Source organism: Hyposmocoma kahamanoa, unplaced genomic scaffold (assembly GCF_003589595.1).
Source record: "Hyposmocoma kahamanoa isolate Upper Pololo Valley unplaced genomic scaffold, ASM358959v1 63, whole genome shotgun sequence".
Classification (NCBI taxonomy): Eukaryota; Metazoa; Arthropoda; class Insecta; order Lepidoptera; family Cosmopterigidae; genus Hyposmocoma; species Hyposmocoma kahamanoa.
In genome coordinates, this window is record NW_020653851.1 from 6542338 (window position 1) to 6561074 (window position 18737).

The following is an 18737-nucleotide window of genomic DNA, read 5'->3' on the forward strand; positions in this document are numbered from 1 at the left end:
ACAATACAAATAAAACTTACCAAACATAAATGCACAGTGAAATGTACGCCTCGACCAATGGCTAAGACCAGTAGTACAGCAGGAACTGCTGATAACTTCACTCCTAAAATTGCCATTACTCCCAACAACTGCAATACCAGAGTCGCTAATGCGAAGGTCACTAGCACTGCTGCCCAGAAGTTTAATAGGAGCACCATTACAGCCTGCAAAGGAAAAACAAGGTTAGGTTAGGTTAGGTTAGAAGAATCCTTGGAAGAAAAAAAAGTGTCGCTGTAGCTACTTATGAAGTGATCCAACTTACCACAAATGCTGCGGCCAAAGCACAAGTAAGTGCTAAGAGCAGCGACGTCCTTAAATAAAGATATTGCTCCCAAAACAGGAATGGAATACCAGACGGGAAATTAGACAATCCCTTCGCTTCGAACTTCAGACACAACTCCCGCACTTGCATTATGAGATTCTTTATGTTTTCCGTGTCACTCAGACCTGATAGATAGAACGGGAGTTGTGTATACGTTAAAGGTGATGATTTCGGTATTTTCAAATCTACGTCAGTTGGAAGGTGGGTCCATCTCTTTGGTTGAGGCTTCAGATTTGCTTGCGACGCCCCGTACGCCAAAGCATCATTCGTCGCCCAAGCCGACAAGTAATTGTAGAACGCTTTTGGGTTTATAATACCATCTTTCACCAATCTATGTCCATTTTTAGGGTCTACTAGTGATTTGTCAATTGGATTGTCCACGTGTCCAGTCTGTACCATTAGTTTGTAACCCAGTATGGCTTCGTCACTTGCATTCTTGCACCAATATTCTTGAGTAATGCATCCACTCTTGATCTCTTTGTCAAAAGCGTCTTGCAACTCGAGAAGCCAATCGCGGAATAAACTCAGCCAGAACTTCGTGAGCCCTCCGTTATCGTTTTTTATTATGTTCGGTATTCGTACAAATTGATCGTGATATTCGTAAAGTAACTTCTGGTTAGTGGGATATTCGAAGTCTCCTTTAGTAACAGCGTACATGCTGTAGAAGCCAAAGTATTTCTCTTGTCGGTAGAGGAACTCGTATTCGTCGGTATTTTCGGGAACAATGTCCGTAAGATCCAGGCCGTCTTTCACTTTTGTTGCTCCCCAAATACTCGCTATTATAACAGCGATTAGGGCCAGCATCGATGTAACCTACAAAAAGAGTGTATTTATAAATTTATGAAAATATTCTTTGGTTGCGCTCCGTTGCCGGGAAGAAATTGCTACATAGCAATAAGACCGCCAGCTGCTTATTAACTTTCAAATTAAAATTACTGTTATGTGTTGCCACTGTAACTTCATACGCAATAAAGAATATTTTATTCATTAAAGTGATAAACCTTGTTCAAGTTCGTATAAGATAAAACAATTACAGGTAGGTAATCTTAAACCTTCATATACTACTTACTTTTACAGACGGACGCATAATGAAAGGGGCATAAGTATTCTTTGCCCATTTTGTGAGCGATAAACTGAGACAACACGACTTGTTCTTCGCTTGTACTTCCGCTACGTCTGGGTCCAAGGGCTGTCTTGTTGCATCTTTCCAGTTCTGCAATAAAAACCATTTGTTAACAATTAGAAAATGTATAATTTATTCTTCTTCTTTTAAATGTTATGGCCCCATCGTATAATTTATTACATAAATTTCACAGATAATAGAAGAGAATCTAAATACCTTATCCGTTTTCCCAGGTCGTGTCTTCGATCGATCAGCAATTTTCTTAGCTCTTGAAGGCAGTGGGCTTTCTGGCAGCAAGCAACATAAGAGGTCAGCTCTAGCTGCCGATCGTCGTCGAAGGTCCAAAGAGATCATCGCAGGAAATACTAGTAGCATTGAACCGAGGTTGAATAGGAGTAGAATGGCAGCCTGTTAAAGATAAATTTTAAAAGAGTTAATTATGTATTTGATTTGAAAGATTATTGTTACAAGTAGACAATCAAAATGTGAAATTTGAATTAGTATCTTACCTGAAGGCAAAATACCCTCAGAGCAGGTATTGGCAGGAGCGCAGCTGCCAAGAACGCCAGAACATTGCACAGAGAAGCCAATAACACGCTGAGACCGCTTTTCCTTAGCACAAGTCCAGTGCGTTCTTCCCTGGGTACATCTCCCGCTTGCTCCACGTACGTGTGAGTGAGAAGGAACATGTCTTGGACTCCTAGACCGAGGGCCAGGAATGGAACGATTTGCGTGCTTGATGCGTTGAATGGTATGCCTGGAATTAATCCGTTTGCGATGACATTGTTTCTAAAGTAAATGTTCATTGTTCGATGTGTGTGTATGTATGAAACGAATTAAAATAAAACTATAAAGTAAACAAATAATAATTAAAAAATAAAGCAAAATAATCACCTAACAAAGCACAAAAGCCTAGTCCGGCAGCTACGGAAATGGAGAGCAAGAGGACTCCCGCGATGCCCACGCCGGCCTGCGATCGTACGGGGTCGCGCCACTGCATCAGCGTCAGCGCTACGTAAATTAGCTGAAAATAATAGTGCAAAAGAAACTCATACAAATCCAAAAAAGATGGAAGTGAAATAAATAAAAACAAATGCTTGTGAAAAGTATGATAACCATAGGTTAAAACCGACATAGTTTTATTCATAAACTATCAATCACGTTGTCCTTCATTATTCGTAGATTTAAAGGTCTAAAACTTTAGGTAATAAATGAAAGTGAGGACACTAACCATAAACATATAGCCTAAGATGATGTTTTTGAGCGAGAGTTCAGAGAATTTGCCTAGGATGTCATTGAGCGTAGACGTGGAGAATGGGTAGAAGCTGTAAGATGACGACACGGAGTCGTCACTTGACGCCATTTTTCGCCGTACCTCCTGAAATTACATTTTAAAAGTTATTAAGTACAAAAATAAGTTTTTATTTACAGTTTAAGTGTAATGACGAATGTACTTACAGCTGCAAATTTCCTCTGCCAAGCATCCAATATAGCGGCAGCCTTCTCCTGGTTCCAATTGATGTGATGCACGCGGTATTCATCTGCCCAGTATTCGTACATTTCCCGCTCGCCCATTAGCTGGACTACGGTCTGCAGTGCGCGTGCGCTTCGCAGAGCAGAGGTGGCGTTGCGAGTGGCGCCCCCTACAATGAGCTGTTCCGGCCAGTGCATGTATGCTGCAGCGAAACCGTAGCACCCGTGAGAGAGTTCTGCTGGCACGTCCGGGATCTGAGGATGATAATCTTGTTATATATAGTTCGCTAAAAGTGTCTGTATTTTGGGGACGTCTCATGCATGCAAGGACTAGATATCCATTCATACAATAGGACTAGATTTTGTGTCGTATGATATTTCGTCTGCCTTATCTGGTGATGTTGTTCAGCAGAGTACAAAAAGCAGAAAACATCAGCTTGTTATTGCGCCATAAAAGGTAATCGATTCCACTATGTTGCTATGGCCTCTGTAAATAAAATATGAATGTTTTGGCCGTCATTACTGGCTCAATGTGTCACCTGTGCAGTTGACGACATTATTCAAGGAACAATGCGAGACGAAAGATTTACGAACTTTCCGTGGAAGCGTTCGTTTGGTTCGGGTGGCGAGTATTATTGATATAATAGTGTCATTGTGAAGGCGGCAAACGAGGCCCATTGAAGCGTGTACAATGCGCCCGTATAATACAGCGCAGCGGTCCGGCTGCGCGGGCGCTGGAACAATGCGCGCAGGTCTGCACCGCGGACCGCCGAACGTGGGTGGCGCGGCTCCGCGGGGCCCGCTCTACCCGACATACAAAAACGTGCCCTACCCAGAATCCACTCGACTTGCGCCCAATGTACTATTTGTAAGACAATCGAACACGAAATATACCGTTCCTTGCGGTGCAAACACGATGTTTATTTCAAATTCGGGGAAGTGGTGTACCCCGTTGTGATAAAAACAGCCAAATTAATGATGGACGTTAAATTTTCAGTTGAAAATCAATGTCTTTTCAAACGATACTATCACGTACAACTCAATTCTCAGTTTCCGAAGTAACTTTCTCTGCAGTGGCAACGAGGCGGCGGGCAGCGGCCGGCGGCAGGTAGCCGCGCCATCTGCCCGCCGGCAACCGCTTTCATCCTGCCTTATGACCGTTTCCAAAAATATTTTATTATTAAGAAATGTATTTAAACTTTATACGTTCGCCTCGATAAAGTTATTTTATTTGTCGTGATTCTACACGCATTATTTATGTGCTAGTAAAATTGTCGTAAATTGAAGTCTTCATAAAAGAAGCGGGAGCCGTCGTAATGGTCCCTAATGTGGGTCCCACAGAGGCGTAACAAATTATTTTATACATAGCTCGCTCGCGGACAATAGAAGGGATTTATTCATATACCACTTTACTACCTGAAACTCAGCCCTTGCGTCAGTTTGGAAGTTTGAAAGAATGTCTATAACATAATTTAGCATACAACTCACTTGTCCTGATTTTTTGTTGGGTGCCGAGTCTGGGCACTCGGGGTCGGTGGGGTCGAGGCAGGGCTTTTTCATGTAGGCGGACGTGATGCCTGCTCTCTTCATGTACGCTTCCATTGTGCTTAGGGGGAATTGGAACTTCATATTCCTTACTTCTTCTAAAACTTCTAGTGGATTTAAGTGTGTCCATCTTAATTTGTGTTGTAGACCACTGCAAAGAGGATGAATAAATTTTTTGTCAAGGTACGTCTATAATAATGACGGCTAACATTTATAATTAAAAATAAAACTCACGGTGGTGCAAAAATTTGTTGATCGGGTCCAAGTAATTTGGAGCCCTCCCAGAAGCAGTCGAGTGGAGTTATAATGGCACAAGGTATGATGCCGTCGAAGATCTTCTCGATGTGGTAAGCCTCGAAGTCAGGAATGCTGGGGCTATAGCAGAGCTGTTTCAGATGCCAGTCGTTGTCGAACATACGCACTGAGACGCGTGTTGCTGCGTGCACCACCTGACGAAGGATATAATAATAATAATAATAATAATAATAAATACGATAATAATAATAATAACGCCCACACTCATTGCCCCGCACTATACGGAAACCCTATGTCGCTGGTGCAACACACGTACAAGACAAATTACACCCAAACTCTCGAGAGAAATAAATGTAGGCGATGCAAAAATTTCCCCCAGCCCGGTAAACAAAGTCGGGACCTCTATGTTGGCAGTCCAGCATGATAACCGTTCGGTCATGGAGGCAGTTGAAAGTTACTTGAATGCTTCTTGAAACTCCTGACGATCTGGTGCCTAAGATACGTGTCATTTAATAAACAACAACTTATTTGACTTATATAGTTCTGGGACTAAATAGACAGCTTCGGGCCGCATACTAATTGGGAGGCCTAATTACCTTTAGGTGTTCAAGCAGCGCGCCCGCGTGTAACACTGATGCGTCAGGATCCTTGGCTGTTTGTATTATAAGCTGGTGCGTCGAGGACTCAACTTCTCCCAACGCTTCTGCTGTGTACTTGAGTTCTTCTTCTAGTCTGCCACCCTCTGTGAACAACAATGATTGTGCGTTTAGAAATAGCATATACAGAGTATATACTCGTACATAATTATGTTTATTTACTGTTAGCTCTTTTTATAGAAACAATGAAAAACTAGTAGAGTAATTTCAGAAAAAATAAAGAATATCCATTCAATAATAATTTATTAATATCCATTCAATAATAAAATTAATAATTTATTACTAATTATAGATAATAGCGACATCTCTCGCCAGGGCTGGTAGCTGTAAAGTTACCTAACTGGGTGACGAAATACTTTCATATACTATTTCTCATAAATGACGCTACGGCTGAAAAGTCGTCAAAAACCAAATGCGACGATCCGACAAACAAGCACATGGAAAAATTCGTGAGGTCCACTGGTTCGTTCAGTGGCTTAGTTAGCATAGCGTCTGGCACAGCTTGCTAGAACACATCGGTTCGAATCCGGCCGGATCGAAGGATTTTTTTCGAAGTGTTCGATCTTTGTATTAATAATTAAATTAAATTCTTATTACAGTTATCAATTTTTGCAACTATTCTCTTGCGGACTTTTGGTTCCACTCTTAGTTCCAATAGTGGGTCCGGTAGGAATTTTAAGTAATGATGTCTCTACTTAGATGATAGAACGATCTTAGTTTTCACGAGTAAATTTTTGGGTTCGTGGTTCTGTTCGCAAGCTTTAACAAAAATAAATTATAAAAAAATGTAGACAAGGGCAAAAAGAAACCGAAAAGATACACTTAGTGAACAATGTTGTATACGACCAAAAACCATAATTATAGATTATAGGTATCAGCAAAAGTGCAATTAATATCGCATTAAAACCATTTTTTGTTCCCCGCTACAGTGGACGGAGTCGCTTGCATTCGTTCATTAAAATAAATCGCCAGTTTAATGTCTCTGTCGTTATGGTACAGACATCTTAATTAACTTATTCGTGTACTAGTTGTACTCAGATAATATCCTGTTTCTGCTCTTTCATTTGCATATAACTATTCTTAATGTGTGGCAACAACATTTTAAGCTTCACGCTTTATGGGCTGGTTTCGTGATAATTTATTTGCAATAGCTACTTTGTAGTGCATTCATTTCCTTAGGACAAGTCGTATTATCTTTATAGGGATGTAAATTGTGTTAGTAATGGTTACTGCGAGTCGTTGAAATATCGTAACGAAAAGGCATTTCACTCGCATGTTAATCTATATAATATTTCAATTACATGGATGTTAAATTACATTGTATGCGTTAAGACTGAATTTGAGAAATAACAAAATTCCGTAGTTCAACAATTTTATTATACCTCCAACAGGCGGCATTTAAGGACAAAGGCAGGACAATTTATAATCTTCATATTTTGTATCATCGCACAGTTTTCAAACCTTATGCAAGACTATAAAAGGGACTATAATAATGGTCAAACTATACCTAATAAAACTAACAAGACAGACTGTATGTGACAGCCACATCACATTCACCTGGTATCAAACTAGAGAATTCCATGTAGTATGAGTACCAGAGGAATGGAATTTACTTCGCAACACCAAGACCAGAAAAATTAATTTCCCCAAATTGATCTTACCGGGGGTCGAACCGGGGACCTAATCATCTAGCGCACATAAAGCAAATTGTTGGACCAACTAATTCGAACGAATTTAACTAATTTATAACTGTGTATGTAAATCTCTCATATAGTTAAACAAAGAATATTATATATAACTTTTATTTCTAACTGTTACTTCTAAGAACTCGCTGTACTATTTTCGATTCAAGCATCGGAATTAAGGGGCAAAAAACCCGTCTAATTTTGGCGGTACCCATCAGCTTCTACGTCGGCTTATTGGCGGGTGTCGACACATTTGTTCGTAGCATAGTGGCAAGCGCGATAGTTAACACATCCTGCGGTGATTTATTGCCAACCCATAATACTCCCCTCGCCACTTCCCTCGGAACATCTCCCCATTTTAGCGCCCCGAGTTTAATTAAAACTGTGACAACTAATTTAGTCAATTCTACGAAAAGTGATGACGTACTATAAATAGTGACGTACGTTGTAATGTAGTTGTATAATAGTGTAAACCGAATTTTCGGAATATAATGGTTTTTCAATGTTTAGTAGTAGTAGTACAATTTTTCGTCCTTCGGGACAGGCTAAGGCGTCTAAGCCTTAACTATATTTTAATTTTTCATCTATAATTTAAAGTCTATACCAAATCGATGTCTTCCTTTCTCAAACTCGTATTTTATAAGGAGTGATTATTCAGGAGATGGCAAAACTTTATATTTCTTTTGTTTTAAATTTCTTATCAAAGGTGTTAATTTGGATGCACTACTTTAAGAATAGGTGACAACCAGCGTGTGAATATGAAGGAAATGTAATGTGAAATCAGCCTGCAAAACTTGTTTAAACAATCCATTTTTTGCATTTCAGTAACTTTGTGTATAAGAAACGTCAAATCGTCTCTCTCGTTATTTCTTTCTTCGTTGTATCTTTATTCTTTTTTTAAATTTTATGGCTTTAAAAAAAAATTTAAACGTTAAGCACAATCGCTATTTGCTCCAAAGAGTTTACATTATTCGGTTTTAATTTAAAATGTGACATAGCTTTAGTGTAAAGAAATGTGAATAGGCAACAAATTAACAAGCACCCAAAACTAAGATGCGGCACAGACGACAAACTTGAATGATTGACTTCTTATCTCGAGACAGTTCCGTCCACGACCCAAAAGGATTTTTTGCGATTTGGGACTAAATCGTTGTACGTTATCGTCGAACGTCGCGGAATTCGTTCCAATTAACACCAACCGCTGATTTATAAGACCGCTCTGTCCTCCGCTAAATTAGAACCGGAGAAGGTGTTAACAAAACATGTTACAGATTATACGTGGAAATGTTTTTAACATTTGTCTGACAATGGCTTAAGAAGAAAATAAGTAGAAAGAGATAAAAAAGACCGTATTTATGTTTACACAACATATTCGTTCATATACAATTATTTTGGACACGAGTTAGTGTATGAGTAGCAGAAGAAGAGAGGTATGTGGTATCAGGTACGTTTTACAAAAGTATCATGTTCATGATTTACATTGTCTATGGTACTTTTAATTTACTTAAAAAAAGACGTTCTTGACGTTCAACCGTATTTTTTTGTGTGTGTATCGCTGAGACTGTTTCCTTTATTTTTTCCATCCTCTAAGTTGTATCGCGATTACTCCGATATTTGTGAACTGATTTCAATGATTCTTTTTTGTTGGAAAAGGTGCCGTGTGAAACCAATACACTGTAATATCAAAAACAATTTTTTGAGAAAAACCTGAAAAAATTTTTTTCGGTTTTTTTTTCAATTTTGAGGTTAATATTAAGACATTTTTAACTTACTTTGTATATTAGATATTAAATATAACCCAGCCATTATAATTTTACTTTGCAATATCGTCGCCTTACTTTCTTAAACTCGTATCTTAAAAAACAAAGTAACTGAAATGCAAAAAATGCATTGTATATACATATTTGCAGGCTTAGATAGATATATATATATAACGCATAGAAAGCTAGTCTGCACACGCTAAGTGAGGCAAATTGAAGCGCTCCCAATGGGCCTACACGAGCGGGCGGGCCGTCAGTGCTCAAGGGCAACTTGTACCGCGAACAGCTCATGAATTTTAGCTAAAAATGACGAAATGTACGGTAAATGAGTGTAAAAATACGTCAGACAAACATAAAATAGATACTAACATCACATTCCTCAAGGAACTAACGCGTTTCAACTTGTATTTTTATATAAATATTCACTAAAACCGAAAATTAACCTACTACTACAACTAGCCTACATGAATTTGATTTTTGCCTCACTTGTGACAGTTCGTTTGATATGAAACTATCATTCTATGTGTTATTATTCTAAGTTTGCAGGCTGATTCACTATTCATATTCACACCCGGGCTTTTACCTATTCTTAAAGTAATGCATCCAAATTAACATCCTTGATAAGAAATTTAAAATAAATGGAAATTTTTGCCATCTCCTGAATAATCACTCTTTATAAGATACGTGTTTGAGAAAGTAAGGTATCGATATAAGCTATTTCTATTAAAAAACGAATAAATTTATTTTCTCTTAGTAACAGCCGAAAGTCTTGTTGTAATAAAATTAAACCACACTGTACTTGGTGGGACTTGCATTGGTTTGGTTTGACACGTTAGTAGAGGTACCATTCAAATTAGAAGAGAATATTCCACCTCTACGGGGTGGAAAATTAATCGATGAATTCGGTTTATTGGATTTAATCCACTTCCAATTAACAGATTTCAATAAAACTTGGCAAATAGGTGTTATTCCACAAACTTTTGATGTTAGTTTTTTTATTATTAAAATGTTATAATTGTTTATATTTTATGACTTTAGAACCGAATCCATGGCAGATTTGTATCAATGTATGCAAGGAAAACAAGAGCTTGCTAAACTTTAAATTGTGTTACAAAGTATTCAAAGTGCACATGTTACGTAATGCAGCAACAAAATAGTTTCTTAAAATAGCTTAAAATGCTACAACCGACAGCGTGTTTAGAGGAAAGTCAGAATTGTTTTACTCGGAACTGCCTTTACAAGGAATATGTCAGTAGTCGACATAGCGGCTGTTAATGGCTCAGCACCTTTCTAATGTTGCTTTCCTTCAAGTAACTTTTGAGAAACTGTATTTACATACATGTACACTTACATTTATGTAGTCACGAACTTTCATAAATAATCATTTAGGGTTTGAAACTTCATGATGAAGCCTATATACGAAATATTATTATTGTTATTATTATTATTATCATGTCAATCAAAGCGTAAGTTGCATTATCGTGCTTACGCAGATATAATTTAAAAAAAACTCATATTGCATAGCACTGCTACTGCCGTTAAGTAGATGTCTTTTAATTGTTTTTTTCCAATATTCTAGCGACGGTTTTATTGACTTGTAGAGAATCAAATTTTACGTTCAGAAATGGTATAATCTTAAATTTCACATATTTTGAGTTAACGTACACTATTGTAATGATATGATATATTTTATTATTTTTGTTCATCAACTACGAGTATCATCATGGTTATAGTTTATTACTCGTATATCCTTTCGTGCTCCAACGAAGTATAGTTTGTCTTACAAAATCATGATCTCGTATTATTTTGGTCTCAAGCATTCTAAAGTGTTGAACAGTTGCTGTGTCGACAGGCGTACCACAAGGAGCGCTATTTATTATGTTCGCAAAATTATTGCTTAACAGGCAATCTTACAAGTTTACAACTACAGAAATATTTGTCGTGCGCCTGGAGGTAGATAAACGATACGTCTGTCTATAGCAGTTACAGTGTCACTCAGAGCTTTAAGTCGCAAAGATCTGAGGGGCACTTCCATTGCGCCCGTCATCCTAAGACATGAGTTGAAAAGACCCATGTGCCTGTAATTTCACCAACACCCTTAACCATCAAAATTCGAACGCAGTAATGCTCATATTGCCGCTTGGCGGCAAAAATAGGTGAGGTGGCGAACGCCATTATTATCTTACTTATAAATTGTTTGTTATTGAAGTAAATTAAATCTATACAAGTTATGTACTTTGATCATATTTAGTATCGAATTAAGTTTTCGTTCTCAACAAAATAAATTAACACCACAGACCAACTGATTGTACCAAAACTCAGTGAAATGGTAAGAATTTTTTGTTAACGAAGTAAAATAAATCTATATTTAGTAACTAAGTTATCGTTGTCAACTAAATAAATCAATACCACACAGACCAGTGTCTACCAGTACTCAGTGAAATGGTAAGATGAGGCATGACCAAAGATAATTTTAGAATATTGAACTTTGTTTAAATCATAAATAGAACAAAAATAACAACTGGCGTTCGTAACAATTTTATTTGCGGTTAGCTGTAATAGCTACATCCATCGGGTTTGACTTCATTTCCCATTATTTATTACACTTTTATTTTAAGATGTTTCTGTAGTCATAAAGAGGAATCGTACTGTTTATGGGGGGTGGAAACATCGTTAAGTGCAGTTGAAAATACAACATGATATTGATTGTAATGAATATTATAATGTTTTAAAACCATGATACTTATATCGAGTTCTTAGGTTTTCGCGATTGTTATACATAGGAATGAAACTATTTTTCCGGATTTAAATCGCGTATATTTGTTTTTTCAAACAAACCGACGTTTCGGGCCCTTTACAGGTCCCATGGTCACGGTTGACACAGTCAAAATAGTTTCATTCCCATGATACTTATTTTAATTTTTATATGCATTTCAAAAAAAAGGTGGAAGTTCTCAATTCGATTGTGTTTTTTTTGTAAGTATGTTACACGATAACTCACATTTGTAAACCAATTTTGATGATTCTTTTTTGTCGGAAAGAGGGTACCTCAGTAACGGTCTCATTTACATTTGAAGAAAATATTCCACCTCTAGGGATAGCAAACTAGGGGATGAATGACTTTTGAGGTCGGTTTTTTTGGTACTCTGAACTGAGATTATTTGTGAAATTACTCCACTAGTTTGTTGTAATAAATAATAGAAAGATCGAAGAACTCAACAAGGTAGGAGTGAAGAAAACTTTCACATATTTCTGACATGTATAGACAGATTGGGAAGATCTGTTAACTCGGTGGCTCAGTTGATAGAGCGCCGCTCTGGTATGACACGGAAGCAGATTCGAGTCCTGTCAAATTAAAGGACTTTTCTTGGTGTTCACTCTTTGTATTAATAATTAATATAACATGAATTAAGACATTTATCACAAAAGTACTCCGTGTACCATAGTATCGCGTCCGCTCCATTAATATCCATTAAAGGCGAGTTAACGATAAATAACAAAAAATTCATACCTATTATGCAAATGACATTCAATCAACTGCAAGATAACTCTTGTCATTTACATTTTATTTCTTTATAAGCTAAAATATGGCGTGTTGAATGTTCGTACGCCCCATCTGTCGACGGTTGTTTGTCAGGCTGCTCTAATGCTAATGCCATCATCGTTTCGCAGAACACTTTGTATGGAAATTAGCTTAATAAGCATTAAACTTAATAAAAAGACTTCACAAAAGCTTTTGATTAAGAGATCTGTCAAGATTTCTTTTGCTCGTTTCGAACCTGTACACTTCTCGTACAAATTAGTGGAAGACAAGTTAAGCAAAAAGGTTTAAACTATAGGCACTAGCAAAATTATTTTCGGTCTTAAAATGCTAGGTCTAAAATGAACAAACTCAGTTATTAGATAGTATAATACTTTTACGGACACCTAAAACAAGTGAGCATCAAGAGTTCAGCTAGGTACGTTCTATGAAAGTCAGGGTCGTCCAACCTTCAGCAGTGAGTGCTAAAGATAGCCCGTGCCGGATATTGAGGATTATCATAAAGCAAGTGGAATGATCGCGGCCGCACAGGGCGGCTCTATTTTAACACCTCCAGCTCGTGGGCGATTTACGACGCGCTTACACCATCACCCGCACTCGCGCCTGATCCGCATCGCATGGCTAGAGCTATATAGAGTGTCGAGTTGCTACGGGGTTGTATACTGGGTAAGTAAAATTAAGTTTAACCTTTCCAGTATATCTTGGTGATCAACAAATAAATTACCACAAATATCCGTACTCATATTGCACTGCAACAATGTTGCGAGTGTGGGTGGGTACGCGGGAGTAAGACGAGGAGTGCGCAAGGTCAGGCGAGGTTATCACGCGTCTGCTCCGCCGGCACACTCGCTACTTTCACGCGACTCTTAACCGCGGCATCATTCATCTCCCGCCAATAAGCGCTACTCCTTATCAAGCCCACAAACCCTATTGCACAATACATAACGAGCAGCCACTTGTGACTGTGACAACACAATACGTAATGACTCGTCGCGTCGTACCTAAATCTGTCAACATATTGCCTCCGATGCGAATGCGAATCAACCTTTTATTGCATTCTCGATGCGTGCGCACCGATAATGACAACATTTCTACTCGATGTGGTAGCGAACGATCAGTTGAGACGATCGCAATGAATGACGTCGCGGGGGCGCGGGCGGACAGCGGGGGCACTACGTGAGCCTGCGCATGTGGTTGTGGCCACCCGCGCTCACCGCGCCGAGCCCGTGTGGTCCGGCCCCCGCCCGCACACCCCCCTGGACCTCTATGCAAATTAGCCAGCGTAGACAACAGATGGATGGCGGAATAAACAAACTGCGTCCTTTGCGATCGGCGAGCCGCTCCATAGCCATGAAGACGTCTTAACTTGGAACGACATTGTTAGTGAAGACTGTCTTGTTTTTTCATCACTAAGCCTAGCCATGTCCAGTTATCGATTCCCGAAGTTTCTCTTGGACACAAATAATAACAAACAGTCTAGTCGTCGTTCTCTCAGAGTATACACTAATGGAGGAATATGGAAACAAGTGAAAATGTCTAAAGAACAACTTTAGTAATGATAAACCATGGTTAACCAACATGTTATAAGTAAAAATCCGTAACATTCCAGTCACGGTCGCCAAATCGATCGAACTGAAGCCGGTTTTTGAACAAAAACTAACCGCTTTCGGATAACCGCCGCTACGAACCGCCAGCGTGCCACAACAGAACACAAGCGCCAGACAGACGATACACACGAGTACCCTGTATAAGTTACAAATAACTCAGGTATGCGTTTCGTTTGACATTCGAACCCGCCTTAACGACTCCATTGGGCATCGTGACCGCGAAAAGCTATCTTCATGCCACTCAAAGTAAAATATTTGTGACAGGAAGACGAGTCCCGTCAAATAAGAAATTTGACGGGACCCTGCATTTATTAAGGAGTTTCTTTCCGATCTTCATTTTCGGATCCGGTGATGATAGACACAAGTAGGTCCGCTTTTTTTGAATTTGGATGTTGGGTGTTAATGAAACTCTTTTCCGGAATTCCATTGACACAAACAGTACACCACGTCTACTACCTGTTAGATTATACCACACTCCACGTTCCGCAAATAATAACATTACATTCTCTACACTGAATAAACTGTCATTTCAACTCTATCGACGTGCCAGAACATCTTGATCCTTTCTATATTCCATCCTGAGTACTTTAACAAGTCAGAGTTTTAGTTAAAGGTGAGCTCAAGCAATATTAGACGAGTGAGCTTCGCTCTTTGGCCCAGCAAGGCGTCTACACAAAAGCGGACCGGACAATCAGTCCCTCGTTTTTTGTTAGTCAATAGAAATGTTATACATTTTTTTAGTTTTATTGGTCGTAATTTCACGTAGGGATATTTACGGGCGGCCGCGGGCCACCTAATTAAGTTGTTAGGCGACTCCAGGACCTTCGGCATTGTTTAACAGAGCCGGCATTGTTCCACGATAAGGTTTTGTGAGGAGTTACCTTTCAATGTATTTGTATTGTTTGGACAGTAGCGAGCTCTTTAATGTGGATGGGTATTTTGGAGTCTTATTTTATTCTATTGATGAAGAGAGAAGATTACTTTGTGTATCATAAATTTTGGATACTTAATAAAATGTTACGTGTTTGTTACGAACCTTTCTTTCTACCGTAGGGACTATTGTCTAGGTAATATTAAAGACGATACACCAAAATGAAATACGTTTACGTACGTGTATGTAAATGTAGAGAAAAAGTAAAAAGTTGCACACATCGTTTGAAGATACAAGTGGTGGCAGGTTGTTGTACAAAATCGCTTACATCCTTTTTGAAACGTTCCCGTTTCATTACGGATTCAATATTGAACCTTATGAAATGTTTTTAAAGATTATCTAGAAAGCATTTAAAAATATATCAAAACAATACCTAATTATCAGTGGCGAAGGGTCTTATAACACCTATCCTATCGGCTTATCGGAAAATGCTTTAGTATGCATCTGCTAAAACGTTTCGTCAGATCCAGGTAAACATCCTTTTTATATTTATTTTGAACGCAATTAATTAAGTAACCAAATGAGATACTGAACGAATTTATCCCAACATAAAAAAGTTTAGTTTTTATTGCTGTTGCGCAAGGTGATATAATTTATGATGATTCTTTTATAACCGAGTTCACACAGTCTCCAGCGGACGACGGACGTGCTATACTTGTCTGCTTCCTTAATTACGTGACGTCGTAGTTTCCACTTCAGAAATTATATTTATGCTTTAACATGGAATGGCTATCGACACTCGGCTCCCTATGCATTATCGATCACTCCACAGTGCAACTCGTGCAATTCAGACTATAGTCTACCTCACATCGTGTCAATTCGTGTCGTGTGCGTGCCTTAACAACCGCATGCTTGAGGATTTAATGGCGACTGTTTGTGACGCGGTTAGCGTGGCTAATGTAATAATTACATAATGTAACTCATCGGTAAGATAAGAAGAAGAACATATACTCGTAATCCGTCCATAAATCACGCAAAATGAAATTGTAAATCCGGGCACGTTTTTTTTAACACACATCTCACTAGGGAAACTCTACATGGCGGGTGCCATGAACACACACAAACAACCACAAATTACACCCAAACTCACGAGAGAACTAAATGTAGGCCATACAAACATATCTCCCGGCCGGGAAACGAACTCGGGACCTTTGCGTGGCAGACCATAATGGTAACCGTACGGCCACAGAGGCAGTTAAAAAGATTCTCTTTATTTTTATGCCCAAAATGTTGTAAATGTGCACCATATCCACGTCATCACTATTTCATGATGATGTTTTACTTTACCGTCGCGAGAAATATTACCTGTAATCATTACATAAACAAAACACGAATAAACAAACTTGCCGCCACAGGGATTCGAATAGTCAACCTCGCAATTGACAAGCTATATTTTTTTCTCACTGGGCTACCAACGCTCTTTATATTTGCATATTATTTCATATTCAAAATATCCACTTTTAAGTCACTTTAAACACAAATTACAAGACGAGAAGATTAAATACATTTATTTTCCGTCTAAGTTTAAATTTACGCCATCAATTGTGGGCCCCTTTCATAAAAATTCATTAAGGACCACCCGGTTTTAAAAGGAACAAACAAGAAAAAGGATTGCTCTTTCTTTTGTGCTGCAAGATCAAGGACATTTCCTTGTGAACTGGTAATAATGACGGTAAACTATAATATACGGCCAGTAAAAACTGGTATTATGTTTTATTGAGATGGTTGGTTTGTGTAATTAGTTTTAGGAGCGACCACGATACACGTACACTATAAATAGTATGGTAGGCATACAGGAGTTATATACCAAACGCAACGCAAGTGCGCAAAAAGCTATATTGGAGTTCGATTCCCGGGCCGAGAGAAATATTTGTATGGCCTACATTTATTCTCTCGTGAATTTGTGTGTAATTTGTGTTTGTCTGTGTGTGTGTCCATGGCACCTGCAACACATGGTTTCTCTAGTGCGGGGCTATGTTGAGTGTGTGGGCGTTATATATTATATATATATTTCGCGATTGCCACACGTTGGAAACTGGAAATGGAACTATTTTATTTTATGACAACAACCAGCCGGGACGACAAGTCATGAGCCTGCTGGTGAGCGACGCTCCTGTCGATAATAGTTATAGTAGCGAGAACTTTAGAAAGCAAAGATCTGAGGAACACTGCCACTGCGTCCGTCACCCTGAGACATAAGTTAAAGATCCCATATGCCTGTAATTTCACAAGCACCTTTACCCTTAAAATCCGAAACGCAGCAATGTTCACATTATTGCTTGGCGGCAGAAAGGAACCTTACAGCTACTACAATATTTTTTTTGGATCTCAATCTCGTATACATATTTGTTTTATTTTTTGTCAAACATATCTGTCCCGATTATGGCTAGGCGACTACTTTTAAATTCAATTTGTTGTCTCCTCTACTCAGCTAGAATAAGAGACGTGTCACCCGCATAAGTGAGCGCTTGCATCCTGCTTGTCCTCGAACCAAGTTCCTTCCGGGACAACGGGAAGTCAATATTTATCTATTTACTCATATACCGAATAATCTTTGTAATTTAAACCTATTTTTAAAATATTGCGATCTACGTAATAGAATACTCGTTTATTTGTAATGTGTATTCATTATTCAAAGAGCTTAGATTAACTCTTGATGTAGGTTTAATATTTGAATAACTTGCAAATATCAACTTATAATAAGGGACTCTCGAACCCGAACTGTTATAGCCGTCAAATAAAATTCGCCAATAATAAGCGATATCCATGCAAATGTACGCCGAAAAAGCCTACGAGCGGATAATAAAGCTATTTCATTTTTGCCAAAAGTAATCAGAGCTCTGACGTAACACTACGACCAATATCTAAGCTCATACATATAGATACTTTGATCAAAAATTATAGAGGTCAAATAATTACAGGTCTACGAAAATTGGCCACTTAACTTTCGCAATCGAAAATGTTGGCCGGCACTATAAATGATCCAATTAATTCGGGCAGATAGCACCCCTCAATTATTTGTATATGGTAATAGATTTGTCATAAATTTTATTTATTGTTTAGAATCATGTAATGTCATTAAATTTTATCGAAATATCATTACCGAAGCCTATTAAAATGTTGACCTATCATAGCCTATTAACACCACATGGTTTGGATATTGATTATGCATAACTGGTTATAACATTTACGTATGGGACATGAAGCACCCATGCAGGAAACATTGTCTTAAATCGGTCAATTAAACGAAATGAAAACGTAGAATGGTAGATATAGGCAGTTGGCTCGGGTCGACACCAGAATACTTGATGTGAGAACAATCGAAAGCAAATTTATCATTAGCAATGCTGAACAACTTTATCATTTTAATTCAACAGGATACCATTCGGTTCAAAGGCACCGCGCGACGCAGCCGTAATTCAAAATCAGTGGAACAAAAACTTGCTAAAGGTGCCATACTCGGGCATACTTGTCATGCGTACTGTCAAGACTAAATTAAAATGCAATTACGAGCGCACCGGACGTTTAAAAAACTACTGATTAATTTATTTTATTTAAGAATTGCTGATCGAGGTAATGACATTCGTCAAGGAGTTATTAGCCGAGATCATTTCTCATTGTCGGATTTTAATAAGTTCATTTACGTTGTAACATTGCGAATACTTTTAAATAGCGTAAACTTGAGGCACAGATTTAATACAGAGTTCTAAATTAACAAGATCATTATTTTCTTTTAATTATCATTACCTATCTGCTAATAATTTACGTGCTAATTCTTAGTTTTGCCTCTTACATATTTG

The 18737-nt window shown here is 38.3% G+C and overlaps 1 protein-coding gene across 1 annotated transcript in view; it reads right to left on the reverse strand.

Annotated features, from left to right (window-relative positions):
• Positions 1-18737, reverse strand: part of LOC113230251 (protein patched) — a 31631-nt gene that overhangs the window by 3379 nt on the left and 9515 nt on the right. Inside the window, exons 3-13 of the mRNA XM_026464093.1 lie at positions 5354-5499; positions 4737-4951; positions 4446-4653; positions 2943-3212; positions 2716-2862; positions 2379-2508; positions 1994-2241; positions 1701-1892; positions 1431-1574; positions 302-1174; positions 21-203 (exon numbers count right to left, since the gene is read on the reverse strand). Coding sequence (XP_026319878.1) covers positions 21-203; positions 302-1174; positions 1431-1574; positions 1701-1892; positions 1994-2241; positions 2379-2508; positions 2716-2862; positions 2943-3212; positions 4446-4653; positions 4737-4951; positions 5354-5499 — 2756 coding nt within the window. The remainder of the gene's footprint in view (positions 1-20; positions 204-301; positions 1175-1430; positions 1575-1700; positions 1893-1993; positions 2242-2378; positions 2509-2715; positions 2863-2942; positions 3213-4445; positions 4654-4736; positions 4952-5353; positions 5500-18737) is intronic.